Genomic DNA, 14291 nt, shown 5'->3' with positions numbered 1-14291 from the left:
ATGTCTTAATTAAGCATTACTAATGCCACCTAGGCTTTGGTCACTTGTTGGTTAAGGCTACTGGTCTATGAAATGTAACTGCTATATAAACAGTAGACTGCTTTTCAATAGTGTTTTATTTTTCCTACATTTTTCACATTCTTTTTAATTTTCATTGGCAAAGCAAAGGTTAGGTTTGTAAAGCACATCTGGCACAAAATCCTTAAAAGAAGGCCACATGAAAAGTCAGCAGCTTTACACACATTACACACCCAACATTGTTTTCATGGAAAGAAACACTTGTACACATTAACGTATTGTTCATATCATACATAAATTGTTCTTATCTGCATAAAAAATGACATGTACACATTTAACAGTAACAATGCTTTGTTTGTTCTTAAACTATGCACTGCACACATTGTAGACCTAAACAAACCAACGTGTCACAAACAACAATATGATAATTATGGAATAGTTTTGTGAGACAACAGCATGTCCTGCTGCAGGCATTGAGGTGGACTTGGGGTTTTGAAAACAGTATGGGTAATAATGGAAAATAAAACTTTATTAACATTATAGTACAACAGACATGCCACAAGTACAAGAACACCAACTTCCACACATAACTATGAAATGTTTACCAGTACTAACTCAAAGATCATAGCTAGTCACTGATCATCTCTGCTATAGGTTGTACCATGGAAACCTGGCTTCCAAGTTTGATTTGATATTTGCCTAGATCTGCTTAGGCTGTCTCCGGTCAAGGTGGAGAGGCTATATTGACCTCTATTAGGAGACCAGGAGACTTAGGCTACTGTACTGTATGTGAGTCCTGGGACTGCTAATCTGTGCCTTACACCGCCCACACAACACGCAAGCCTTAGCCAGCCTCACATGTCAAATCCAGTGTAATTAAGTCTGTGTCTGCCGGTGTGTAAATCTGTATGTGAGTGTCAACACGTGTGTGAGTATAACTGTCTCGGTGTTGTAGAATCATCTCGAATTAGGTCAATCAAAGCCTTTCCTTACACGAACAGCCAAACAAAACATGACAAGCATTACACGTAACATGTACAGTATGCGTCAAATCAAGAACATGAATCTGAACAAGTCACAGACAGACTGAGACAACCATCCTAAGACTCAGTCTCAGACAGCCGGTCCTGGCATAGCTCTAGAGGCAGTTTGGCTGCTCCACCACCAAACACCTCCACGTCACTGTCCAGCCAGGACACCACGTTCCCGGGGGTGTAGGAGGAGCAGTTGGCCATGGTGAGGATGTCGGCTGGCTTCAGGACATTGTCCCAGATGTTAACCTGGCTCAGCTCACCCACAAAGGCCTGCGTGGCGTCAAAGCGCCCGCCCACTATGTCCTGTTGAGGCCATAAACGACAGGCCTCGTTAAAAACAACAATAATAACATCATCCTCCTATTCGCTGTGTACCACCAGGCTCAACCTGTCACACTCAAGGATGCTGTACTCTCTAGACAATGTTTTGCTTTCAAGTCACTGATGGTTAGAATTTTATTAGCGATTGGGCTATTCATATTTGGACTACACTCTACAGCACGGTTTCCTAATAGGTAGCCACCCCCTTACCATCTGCTCAAGGGTTGCTATTCAGCTGTGGTCACCAACCTTTTATGAGTCAAGATAACTTTCTGGGTCCAAAAGCAAGCCGATATCTACCACTCAGATGTATTTATTTAAACAGGACTTACAAACATAAGCCTATGCAACATTAACATATTCAAAACAGTTCTGTAGCAATAAAGTTTGTGCAGTAGGCTATAGGCCCAATTATTATCACTGCATATTGGCTATGCTTGAATTGCCCTGCCAATGTTGTTCTTCTCAGACCATTTTGAAATTATATTTCAACATGTTAGGTAACTCAGGTAATAGATCATTTGTCGTATTACTTGTGAGGCACAGCTGAGTGTACATCATCATTTGCTTTTTTAATTTTACTGGACTGATGGCCTGCATCTGATGGTCAGTCTGAGGGGAGGGAGCATCTGATGGTCAGTCTGAGGGGAGGGAGCATCTGATGGTCAGTCTGAGGGGAGAGAGCATCTGATGGTCAGTCTGAGGGGAGGGAGCATCTGATGGTCAGTCTGAGGGGAGGGAGCATCTGCTGGTCAGTCTGAGGGGAGGGAGCATCTGATGGTCAGTCTGAGGGGAGGGAGCATCTGATGGTCAGTCTGAGGGGAGGGAGCATCTGATGGTCAGTCTGAGGGGAGGGAGCATCTGATGGTCAGTCTGAGGGGAGGGAGCATCTGATGGTCAGTCTGAGGGGAGGGAGCATCTGATGGTCAGTCTGAGGGGAGGGAGCATCTGATGGTCAGTCTGAGGGGAGGGAGCATCTGATGGTCAGTCTGAGGGGAGGGAGCATCTGATGGTCAGTCTGAGGGGAGGGAGCATCTGATGGTCAGTCTGAGGGGAGAGAGCATCTGATGGTCAGTCTGAGGGGAGGGAGCATCTGATGGTCAGTCTGAGGGGAGAGAGCATCTGATGGTCAGTCTGAGGGGAGGGAGCATCTGATGGTCAGTCTGAGGGGAGAGAGCATCTGATGGTCAGTCTGAGGGGAGAGAGCATCTGATGGTCAGTCTGAGGGGAGAGAGCATCTGATGGTCAGTCTGAGCCCAGGACTCATGGTCATGGCTAAGCTACTATACAATTAAAATCTGTGAAAACCTGAGGATGCAGTTTAGTAAACCAAGAGTAAAATAGGTAAAAATATTTCACATACAAATAATATATACTACAGATAGGAGGCACTAGCCAGCAGATTCACCTGTTCCTGCCCCAGTATGATGGCTCCTCCAGGCTTGATGGGGTGCCAGGGGGCCAGGTTGTCCCCTGCCCCCAGCCTCTGACCATCCTGGTAGGCTTCCCACAGACCATCCCTGGTGGTCCAGGTGATACAGATGTGGTGCCACCTACCGTCACGCACCGCCAGAGGCAGCTGAGCCACCTGGACAGGTAACAAAATAGCAGAGAAGTGTAAGGAAGGTAACAATGCTTACAAACAGAAAGAATAAGTGCATATTAGAGGGAGAAAGGTTAGGGTTTGGTAAAGGTCGTATAAAACACCCGACACTGTTTTAGACCATGCATGCAAAAACAAAAAATATGCAACCTCATTAAAGCCAGATCTAGTTTAAAAGTAAGAACTAAGACTCCTGTCAAGCAAGGTAAGCTCCCCCTCAAATATCAGCACTACTGATAAACACAGAGAGTCTTTTAGAATGCCCATACCTTGTCATTGATGAGCAGTTCTATGGGGTTGTTGCCCCACTCGATGAGCACAATCTCATTGGCCTGTCCTGGCACCCCGTAGGAGAATGGGGTGCCTATGCCAGGGCCGGCGCTGGACCGGAGCCACATGCAGAGCGTGAAGGCGTACATCTCAGGAAGGCTCTTGGTCATGCGGCCGTACAAGTAGTTAGTACGCAGGGGGAGGACCAACTTAAACTGCTCAGGGGACTTGAAACCACCGCCACCTACAGAGAAAGCAATGGGAGAGCTGTCTATGAAGTCAACTCTATACTGTATACGCAGTATGCATGTAGTAAGACAGTAGAAGACAGGGTTTCCCAAACTCGGGCCTCGGGACCACAAGGGCTGCACATTTAGTTTTTTCCCCTAGCACTACAGCTGATTCAACCTGTCAACTAGTCATCAAGCTTTGATCATTTAATTCAGCTGTGTAGTTAGGGCAAAAACCAAAACTTGCACCCCTTGGGCTCCCGAAGACTTAGTTTGTGAAATGCTGGTATAAGAGAACAAAATGCTAAGCCAATGTTTGTCAGATTTGATCTAAAGCCTCAGTCTTCTACTACTTCTACTAGTAAGTGAGTGACAGTTAGTAAGCAGGTAAATTGAAAGTAGATTGAATGACTCGTTGTGTTTACAATATGTGAGTCTTCCTGTTTCTGCTGCATGTGTGTGTACTCCTGTCATCTGATTGTGTACACAGACGTTTGTGCGTTTTATTTTTACCCGGTAAGGTGACTGAAAACACATTATCTTTTACAGCAACAACCTGGGGAATAGTTACATGGGAGAGGAGGGATAAATGAGCCAATTGGAAGCTGGGGATGATTCAGTGCCCATGATGGTCAGGTGGGGAATTTAGCCAGGACACCGGGGTTAAGACCCCTACTCTTACAAAACGTGCCATTGGATCATTAAGGATCCGCCCCTTTTTTAAAATTTTAGCCTGAAATGACATAGCCAAATCTAACTGTCTGTAGCTCAGGTCCTGAAACAATGAAATGCATGTTCTTGGTACCATTTGAAAGGAAACACTTTGAAATGTGTGGAAATGTGAAAGGAATGTAGGAGAATACAACATAATAGATCTGGTAAAAGATAATACAAAGAAGAAAAAAAAAAGTGTTTTGCCTTTTTTTGTAACATCATATTTGAAATGCAAGAGATAGGCCATAATGTATTATTCCAGCCCAGGTGCAATTTATATTTTGGCCACTATATGGCAGCATTGCATGTAATACGTTTTAGACTGATCCAATGAACCATTGCATTTCTGTTCAAAATGTTGTATCAAGACTGCCCAAATGTGCCTAATATGTTTATTAATAACTTTTCATGTTCAAATAGTGCACTCTGCTCAAACAGTAGCATGATATTCTTTCACTGTAATAGCTACTGTAAATTGGACAGTGCAGTTAGATTAACATGATTTGAAGCTTTCTGCCAATATCAGATATGTCTATGTCCTGGGAAATGTTCTTGTTACTTACAACCTCATGCTAATCACATTAGCATATGTTAGCTCAACCATCCCGTGGAAGGGACACTGATCCCAAAGAAGATTAATGACCACATAGAGACAGGATACCCATTTAACATCCCATCCAAAAGATGGCACCCTACTCAGGGCATTGTCCCCTACCTACCATCCAATACCATTTCCATCAGCATCTGGTCTCCCATCCAGGGACCAACCGGGACCAACCCTGCTTAGCTTCAGAGGCAAGCCATGCAGGGTGGTATGCTTCCAGTCATGTGTGAGTGGGTCTGTCATATATTTCCAGTTATTTACCTTTCTCCAGCTCGTTAATCCTGGTCAGCAGGGAGTTGAGGGTGCTCTCAGTCTTCTGCCTGTGGGCTGCGGTCTCGTTGTAGAGCAGAGACTTCTCTTCCTCCAGGTTGTTGACCTTACTGAGAAGCTGTTTCTCCAGATCTCCCAGCCTGCTCTGCAGCATGTCTCTGAGTTCGCTGGGGAATGACGTTCCCGATGTGTTGGCTCTCTGCTGCTGTTGCTGTGGAGGAAGATGAAGATGTCACAAAACAATTAAATAAGTGGAGGAAACGCAAGTTGGTCAAAGACAATCAGCAGAGGTTTATGCAAAGAGTGTAATTTTCAAAGATCATTGGCTGAGTGGAAATCGAGTGCACTGTGTGTAGACCAGTATGTCTTCAAAAGGGCCACATAAACTGACAAGGGAAAACTGGAGGGGACATTGACAGGAAAGTTCTTCAAAGGGAATCTTTTTGGATCTACAGGCTCAACACACTGTCTCCTCTTGGCCTTAACGAGGAGTTAATCGTAAAACCGTTTTTATAGTTTCAAAATGTCCAAATGATTGTCTTTTTTTTTAAAATCCTAATTTAATATTGTATGTGTATATATATATGTATATTACTGTAAATATTGATCACATTCCTTGTGTATGAACATATAATTTGATAGGTTCCCAATATTAACATTCAATCTATGTTATATATTTTTTACCTCCTGTTTCAGGAAGTGATGTCATTGAGTACTGCCCCTATATATAGGAACTTCCACCCCAACCTGGGACATGGATGCCTGATGAAGACCTAATGTTCGAAACATTGTTATAAATAAATATCACCAGGGAGCTTGAGCAGCAGTGTGTGGTGTTTTCCTTTCTATTTTCCATCTTTGTTTTTAGCTCATCAAACATGGGACCAACACTTTATTTGTTGTGTTTACATATTTTGTTCACTGTAGTTGTTACTGTGCCATTAAGAGGAAATACAACATTTGTTGATTAAGGTGACATAGGGAACTTAATCACTGGAGGGTAAATGAGATAGAAGGCTAATCCATTTAGGGTACGCCTCCACATGGTGGCAAAAATAGATGGATAGGCTACAGGTCAAAATAGGAGCAAAGTTAAAAGTAGAACTCAACGCTGACCACAGGAACCGGTGTTCACTTTAGATTCAATGACTTAATAATCAAGCAAGGGCCAACAATGTAAAACAAACATTAGGCCTATTTCAGATGTATTTAATTCACACCGATCATTTTCAGCATTCCCTTTCCATTATTTAGGAACCAGAGTCATGTGGTTACTATCCACTCATGCGCCTTACCTCTAGGTTTTCTAGTCGGTCCTTCAGACTCTGCATGGTCTTCCCGAGGTTGTCGATTGTATCATTGGGATCTCTGGGTAAATCTCCCATTGTGTTCTGGTTATCTTTGCTTTTACTCCAAGATCCACCGTTATCATACTTCCCTCCATCTGAGGCAGACTCACAAAGGGAGAGCTTTGCGGTCAGCTCGTTTATGGTCCCAAGTTGGTTGACTATATTCTCTTTCTGTTGGAGAATCGTTTCCCGGAGCTGCATGACTGTGTTCCTCAACTCTTCCTCCTGTGCCGCTGCGTTGGGTTCGGGACCTACGGGGACCAAACAAGTGTCGGCGCCGACTGGGATGACTCGGCATAGGAGCCGGGTTCCCGTGCCCGGGGTGTCATCCTGTCCACGTACAAGCTTCCCATAGCCCAGTCCCAGTGCGTAAAAACACAACAATCTCAAAAGAAATAACATACCTGCGGCAGTATTTTGGTCGTTAAGCTTTAGTGAAATAAGGTTATTGGGTAATCGCGGGGACACCTAACCGATGATTAAGCGTTTCAAATCCGGTGCGTAAAGCACACCGAGAAAGCGGTGTCTACTAGAATCTTCTAGGAATACCATAGTCAATCTCGGATTAATCGATATATTTAGTTTCAAAACGTTCTCAATCCATACGACAGAAAATTCTGAAAAATAAAGTTTTAGGAAATGGTAAAACCACCTGAAGTCTGGGTTTACATTAAGTATCCCTGGCTTTACGCACGTTAGTGCTGAAAGGACAGCGACCGTGTGTTAAGAAGAATACCTTCAGACATATGGCGCGATTGGATTGGTTGTAGCATGTTGACGTAACTACAGTCCATAAAGGTAGGGTCTGTATGATGGACAGGTAATTTTTGAGTTGTGTGTTTACCTGGTACTAGATTATCATTGACCAATCAATTGAAATAGATGAGCTAAACAATGTCCACTAGTCCAAAATTCTATATCCTTAGAAAAACAATAGTATTAAATAAATTAGGAAAAGGCTTCACATATATGGTTCAGTTCCATCAAACCTGTACTGGCAGGCTCTTAATCCAATAGCCTAATAACCCTGCGCTTAGACGGTTACTTCCTCCAGTTCCTGATTGGAGGAAAGTTTTTGACTTACATGCTGCTGGGGCCACGGGTGAAAGGATAGGTAGTTTGTTATACAGACAGGCACAGCGAGAGGGTTATGAATAATCTTGATACCACCCATGGACAAATCGAGAACCGCCTGGTGTGATAAAACTAGACACTGCCGGAAAGATGATGGAAAGGAGGATAGGAAAGTCGATGGAATGATGGAAAACGAGGTGAGTAGAGTTGACAAGGGAACAGATGTCTAACCGGACTATATAAGGATATACACTGTTGCTCGTTTAGCATTGCCACCATCCACACTGATTATGTCAGCCTGCCTTAAGAACACTGGTGATCTACCAATGTTCATGACAAAGGATGTGCGGGTAAACCATTACATTTACGTCATTTAGCAAACACAATTACCCAGAGCGCCTGCATTGATTTTAATATTTTTTTTGTACTGGTCCCCTGTGGGACTCGAACCCACAATCCTGGCGCCATGCTCTACCAACTGTGCTACACAGGACAACAATTAGTAGAATCACATGCCTCGTCTGACTGAGAAATCTGAAAGGCAATAGCACCTTAACAGCAAGAGAGGAGCACGGACAGGAAGACAGGAAGCTATGTACCACGGGTGGGATTGGCTTTGGATGTGGCATCCAAAACAGTCACTAACCAGCCAATTAGTGATCTATGACACAGTGTGGCATACTGACATTATGGTTCAGAGCTCAGCTGGTGAAGATAGAAAATCTTTGTATATATACTGAACAAAAATGTAAGCGCAACATGTGAAGTGTTGGTCCAATGTTTCATAAACTGAAATACAAGAACCCAAAAATGTTCCATACACACAAAAATATTATTTATTTCTAATGCTGAGGACAATAAAAGGCCACTCTAATCCAGCCCAGGACCTCCACATCCGGCTTATTCACCTGCGGGATCATCTGAGACCAGCCACCCGGAAAGCTGATGAAACTCTGGGTTTGCACAACCAAAAAAGTCCTGATCAAACTGTCAGAAACCGTCTTAGGGAAGCTCATCTGCGTGCTCGTCATCCTCACCAGGTGTCACGTTCTGACCTTAGTTCCTTTGTCATGTCTTTGTTTTAGGTTGGTCAGGGCGTGAGTTGGGGTGGGTAGTCTTTTTTTAAACTTTTTTTTATGTTGTGGTTTTGTGTTTGTCCTGGTATGGTTCTCAATCAGAGGCAGGTGTTGTTCGTTGTCTCTGATTGAGAATCATACTTAGGTAGCCTTTTCTCACCTGTGTTTTGTGGGTGATTATTTCCTGTTTAGTGTTTTTTCCATTCACCTTACGGGACTGTTCGTTTGTCGTTTATTGTTTTGTTCAGTGTTCAGTTATTTTATAAAAAACATCAACACTTACCACGCTGCGCTTTGGTCCTCACCTTCTTCCACCACAGATGACCGTTACACCAGGGTCTTGACCTGACTGCAGGTCAGCATCGTAACCGACTTCAGTGGAACATGCTCACCTTCGATGGTCACTGGCACACTGGAGAAATGTGATCTTCGTGGTATAAACCCTGTTTCAACTGTACCGGACAGATGGCAGACGTTGTGTGGGACAGAGGTTTGCTGATGTCAACATTGTAAACAGGGTTCCCCATGGTGGTGGTGGGGTTATGGTATTGGCAGGTATAAGCTACGGCCTACGAACACAATTGCATTTTGTCAATGCAATTTAATGCACAGAGATACAGTGGCGAGATCCTGAAGTCCATTGTTGTGCCGTTCATCCATCACCTCATGTTTCAGCATGATAATGTACGGCCCCATGTTTCAGGATCTGTACACAATTCCTGAAAGCTGAACATGTCCCAGTTCCATGCTCTGCATTCTCACCAGACATGCTACCCATTGAACATTGACGTGTACGACCGCGTGTTCCAGTTCCAGCCAATATCCAGAAAATTCGCATAGCCATTAAAGAGGAGTGGGACAACATTCCACAGGCCACAGTCAACAGAATGATCAACTCTATGCAAAGGAGATGTGTCATGCTTCATGAGGCAAATGGTGGTCACACCAGATACTGACCGGTTTTCTGATCCACGTTCCTACCTTTTTTTTAAAGGTATCTGTGACCAACAGATACATATTGGTATTCACACTCATGTGAAATCCACATATTAGGGCCTAATGAATTCATTTCAAATGACCGATTTCCTTATATAAACTCTAACTCATTAGAATCTTTGAAATTGTTGCATGTTGTGTTCATATTTCTGTTCAGTGTATATATATATATATATATATATATATATGAAGACACTACCATCAGTTACTACCTCAATCATGGAAAGCTTGCCGTAAATGTGACAGTCTTGATTCAAACTCATGAAGTAGATATCCTCATGAAGTAGATGCCTTCCTCAACATCTTAAATAAGCATGCCCCTCTCAAAAAATGTAGAACTAGGAATAAATATAGTCCTTGGTTCACTCCAGACCTGTCTGCCCTTGACCAGCACAAAAACATCCTGTGGCGTTCTGCATTAGTGTAACAGTATAACTGATAAACCGTCCCCTCGCCCATACCCGGGCGTGAACCAGGGACCCTCTGCACACATCAACAAGTCACCCACGAAGCATCGTTACCCATCGCTCCACAAAAGCCATGGCCCTTGCAGAGCAAGGGGAACTACTACTTCAAGGTCTCAGAGCAAGTGACGTCACCGATTGAAACGCTATTTAGCGCGCACCACCGCTAACTAGCTAGCTGTTTCACATCCGTTACATTAGCATCGAATAGCCCCCTTGATATGCAACTTTTCAGGGAAGTTAGGAACAAATATACACAGGCAGTTAGAAAAGCTAAGGCAAGCTTTTTCAAACAGAAATTTGCATCCTGTAGTACTAACTCAAAAAAGTTCTAGGACACTAAAGTCCATGGAGAATAAGAGCACCTCCTCCCAGCTGCCCACTGCTCTGAGGCTAGGAAACACTGTCACCACCGATAAATCCACTATAATTGAAAATTTCAATAAGCATTTCTCTACGTCTGGCCATGCTTCCCACTTGGCTACCCCTACCCTGGTCAACTGCCTGGCACCCTCCACAGCAACCCGCCAAAGCCCCCACCATTTCTCCTTTACCCAAATCCAGATAGCTGATGTTCTGAAAGAGCTGCAAAATCTGGACCCCTACAAATCAGCCGGGCTAGACAATCTGGACCCTCTCTTTCTAAAAAATATCTGCTGAAATTGTTGCAACCCCTATTACTAGCCTGTTCAACCTCTTTTTCGTATTGTCTGAGATTCCCAAAGATTGGAAAGCTGCCGCGGTCATCCCCCTCTTCAAAGGGGGTGACACTCTAGACCCAAACTGCTATAGACCTATATCTATCCTACCCTGTCTTTCTAAGGTCTTCGAAAGCCAAGTTAACAAACAGATTACTGACCATTTCGAATCCCACCATTCCTTCTCCGCTATGCAATCTGGTTTCAGAGCTGGTCATGGGTGCACCTCAGCCACGCTCAAGGTTCTAAATGACACCATAACCGCCATCGATAAGAGACATTACTGTGCACCCGTATTCATCGACCTGGCCAAGGCTTTCGACTCTGTCTGTCACTCACAACATTCTTATTGGCAGACTCGACAGCCTTGGTTTCTCAAATGATTGCCTCGCCTGGTTTACCAACTACTTCTCTGATAGAGTTCAGTGTGTCAAATCGGAGGATCTGTTGTCCGGTCCTCTGACAGTCTCTATGGGTGTGCCACAGGGTTCAATTCTCGGACAGACTCTCTTTTCTGTATACATCAATGATGCTCTTGCTGCTGGTGATTCTCTCATCCACCTCTATGCAGACGACACCATTCTGTATACTTCTGGCCCCTCCTTGGACACTGTGTTCACTAACCTCCAGACAAGCTTCAATGCCATACAACTCTCCTTCCGTGGCCTCCAACTGCCCTTAAACGCAAATAAAACTAAATGCATGCTCTTCAACCGATCACTGCCTGCACCTGCCCGCCCGTCCAGCATCACTACTCTGGACGGTTCTGACTTAGAATATGTGGACAACTACTAATACTTTGGTGTCTGGATAAACTGTAAACTCTCCTTCCAGACTCACATTAAGTATCTCCAATCCAAAATTAAATCTAGAATCGGCTTCCTATATCACAACAAACATCCTTCACTCATGCTGCCAAACATACCCTCGTAAAACTGACCATCCTACCGATCCTCGACTTTGGCGATGTCATCTATAAAATAGCCTCCAACACTCTACTCAACAAACTGGATGCAGTCTATCACAGTGCCATCCGTTTTGTCACCAAAGTCCCATACACTACCCACCATTGCAACCTGTACCCTCTCCTTGGTTGGCCCTCGCTTCATACTCGTCGCCAAATCCACTGGCTACAGGTTATCTACAAGTCTCTGCTAGGTAAAGCCCCGTCTTATCTCAGCTCACTGGTCACCATAGCAGCACCCACTCGTAGCACGCGCTCCAGCAGGTATATCTCACTGGTCACCCCCAAAGCCAATTCCTCCTTTGGTCGTCTTTCCTTCCAGTTCTCTGCTGCCCATGACTGGAACAAATTGCAAAAATCTCTGAAGCTGGAGACTCACATCTCCCTCACTAGCGTTAAGCACCAGCTGTCAGAGCAGCTTACAGATCACTGCACCTGTACATAGCCCATCTGTAAACAGCCCATCTATCTACCTACCTCATTTGGTATTTATTTATTTTGCTCCTTTGCACCCCAGTATCTCTACCTGCACATCCATCTTCTGCACATCTACCATTCCAGTTTGTAATTGCTATATTGTAATTACTTCGCCACCATGGCCTATTTATTTCCTTACCTAATTTGCACTCACTGTATATAGACTTTTTGTTTTCTTTTGTTCTACTGTATTATTGACTGTATGTTTTGTTTATTCCATGTGTAACTCTGTGTTGTTGTATGTGTCGAATTGCTACGCTTTATCTTGGCCAGGTCGCAGTTGCAAATGAGAACTTGTTCTCAACTAGCCTACCTGGTTAAATAAAGGTGAAATAAAAAATAAATAAAAAATATTGTCATTATTTTTGACTGACCAGCACCCAATATTCTCTTAACTCTTCTTGAACTGCACTGTTGGTTAAGGGCTTGTAAGTAAGCATTTCACAGTAAGGTCTACACTTGTTGTATTCGGCGCATGTGACAAATAGTTGGATTTGATTTGATTTGATATATACATATTAGTACCTTCGGAAAGTATTCAGACACCTTGACTTTTTCCACACTTTGTTAGGTTACAATCGTATTCTAAAATTTGTTCAATTATTTTTTCCCCCTCATCCATCTGCAAACATAATATATAATAATAATATAATATCAAAGCAAAAACAGGTTTTTAGACGTGTTTGCTTATTTATATATAAAAAAACAGAAATATCACATTTACATAAGTATTCAGACCCTTTACTCTGTACTTTGTTGAAGCACATTTAGCAGCGATTACAGCCTTGAGTCTTCTTAGGTATGACGTCATAAGCTTGGCTCACCTGTATTTTGAGAATTTCTCCCATTCTTCTCTGCAGATCCTCTCAAGCTCTGTCAGGTTGGATGGGGAACGTTGCTGAACAGCATAATATGCAAATAAATTCATAAAAAATCCTACAATGGGTTTTTCTGGATTTTATTTCCTCATTTTGTCTGTCGTAGTTGAAGTGTACCTATGATGAAAATTACAGGCCTCTCTCATCTTTTTAAGTGGGAGAACTTGCACAATTGGTGGCTGACTAAATACTTTTTTGCCCCACTGTATATATTTGGTAAAATATCTTATCTGCCAAAAAGCACAGAGAAAATATCAAGAAAATGACACAGTGAAGTGATTGGCAGAGCAAGTACAGGAGGACCTTGCTATAGCTACAGTGGTCCGCCATCAACACCTTGGCTTCACAAGGTGAGGAAGAGACAATCAGGTAGGTATAGGCCTAGTTCTAGCAACTGGGGATTGGCTGCTGACCAATTATTACTCCTGTTTTGAGTCTCTCCTCTGTCCTCAACACCTAGTCATTGCACAGAGTCGACAACCAACAGTTACTTATGGGGTGAGGGGGGCATCAGGGTCAGTCAGAGCTGCCTTCTGCCAATCATTTATGGATGGAAAAATAACACCTCAGAGACGGAGAGAAAAGAAAAGCCGCTAGGAAAAAGTTGTTCAGAAAAACCACACATAAGAAATCTAGTGTAGACACTGCCATATCTGTATGAGATGTGCACAGTGCACATGAATGATTGAGCACACAAGAAGCCTTTCAGGATGACATCACTCAGGGGATCGAAGCTGAGCAGAGTCTTTCAACAAGAGAGACAGCTACAAGGTTATCCCATAGGCCTACTCACCAGAGGGTATATAGGCTATTGCACACTGAAAAGGTGCACTAATGTAATGGAGTGATGAGTGTTTTTTGAGAGCAGATGGATAGCGAGCTATTGAATCACCCACTCCAGGTAGGTTAGGGCCTTCACAACAAGTCTCATTATGAGATGAGATGAGCTGAGCACAACACCACAATGAGCTTCAGTCAAAGATCTTTACAGGTCGACATCACTGTTAAAGTTAGTCAATGTTATATAAAACCATATTAGGCCCTATGGTTCACATTCATTCATAGGACTCCCCCCCCAAACCTTGTTTTTTCTCTGTGCACCGACAGCCCATCCACGCCTGGAAAAGTGCTGAATGGATCCTGAACTAAAATCCATTTGAAGCCTGTGTGCTGAGTCCGAGGCCTCCTCCACTGCACTAAAACAGATGCGATTGTACATTCAGACTAATTAAAAAGCCATTCACAAAGCCA

The 14291-nt window shown here is 43.5% G+C and overlaps 1 protein-coding gene across 1 annotated transcript; it reads right to left on the bottom strand.

Moving 5' to 3' along the window:
* Positions 1-106: 106 nt before the first annotated feature.
* Positions 107-7135, bottom strand: LOC110499213 (neuronal pentraxin-2-like). The gene is made up of 5 exons (XM_021576200.2): positions 6360-7135; positions 5056-5275; positions 3246-3490; positions 2782-2961; positions 107-1355 (listed from the first exon to the last, which is right to left on the bottom strand). The coding sequence occupies exons 1-5, from the start codon at positions 6813-6815 to the stop codon at positions 1119-1121; spliced, it is 1338 nt and encodes a 445-aa protein (XP_021431875.1). The 5' UTR covers positions 6816-7135; the 3' UTR covers positions 107-1118.
* Between the last annotated feature and the right edge of the window lie 7156 nt (positions 7136-14291).

Source organism: Oncorhynchus mykiss, chromosome 20, assembly GCF_013265735.2.
Source record: "Oncorhynchus mykiss isolate Arlee chromosome 20, USDA_OmykA_1.1, whole genome shotgun sequence".
NCBI lineage: Eukaryota > Metazoa > Chordata > Actinopteri > Salmoniformes > Salmonidae > Oncorhynchus > Oncorhynchus mykiss.
The sequence above is the reverse complement of the archived record's forward strand: the minus strand, read 5'-3'. Positions and strand labels throughout refer to the sequence as shown.

Coding starts and splice junctions, on each gene's coding strand:
- LOC110499213 (XM_021576200.2), bottom strand. CDS start 6,815: ATGTTATTTCTTTTGAGATTGTTGTGTTTTTACGCACTGGGACTGGGC. Junction 5,276..6,359: donor ACCGACTAGAAAACCTAGAG/GTAAGGCGCATG, acceptor CTTCCTCCACAG/CAACAGCAGCAGAGAGCCAA. Junction 1,356..2,781: donor TCATACTGGGGCAGGAACAG/GTGAATCTGCTG, acceptor TGGCCTCAACAG/GACATAGTGGGCGGGCGCTT.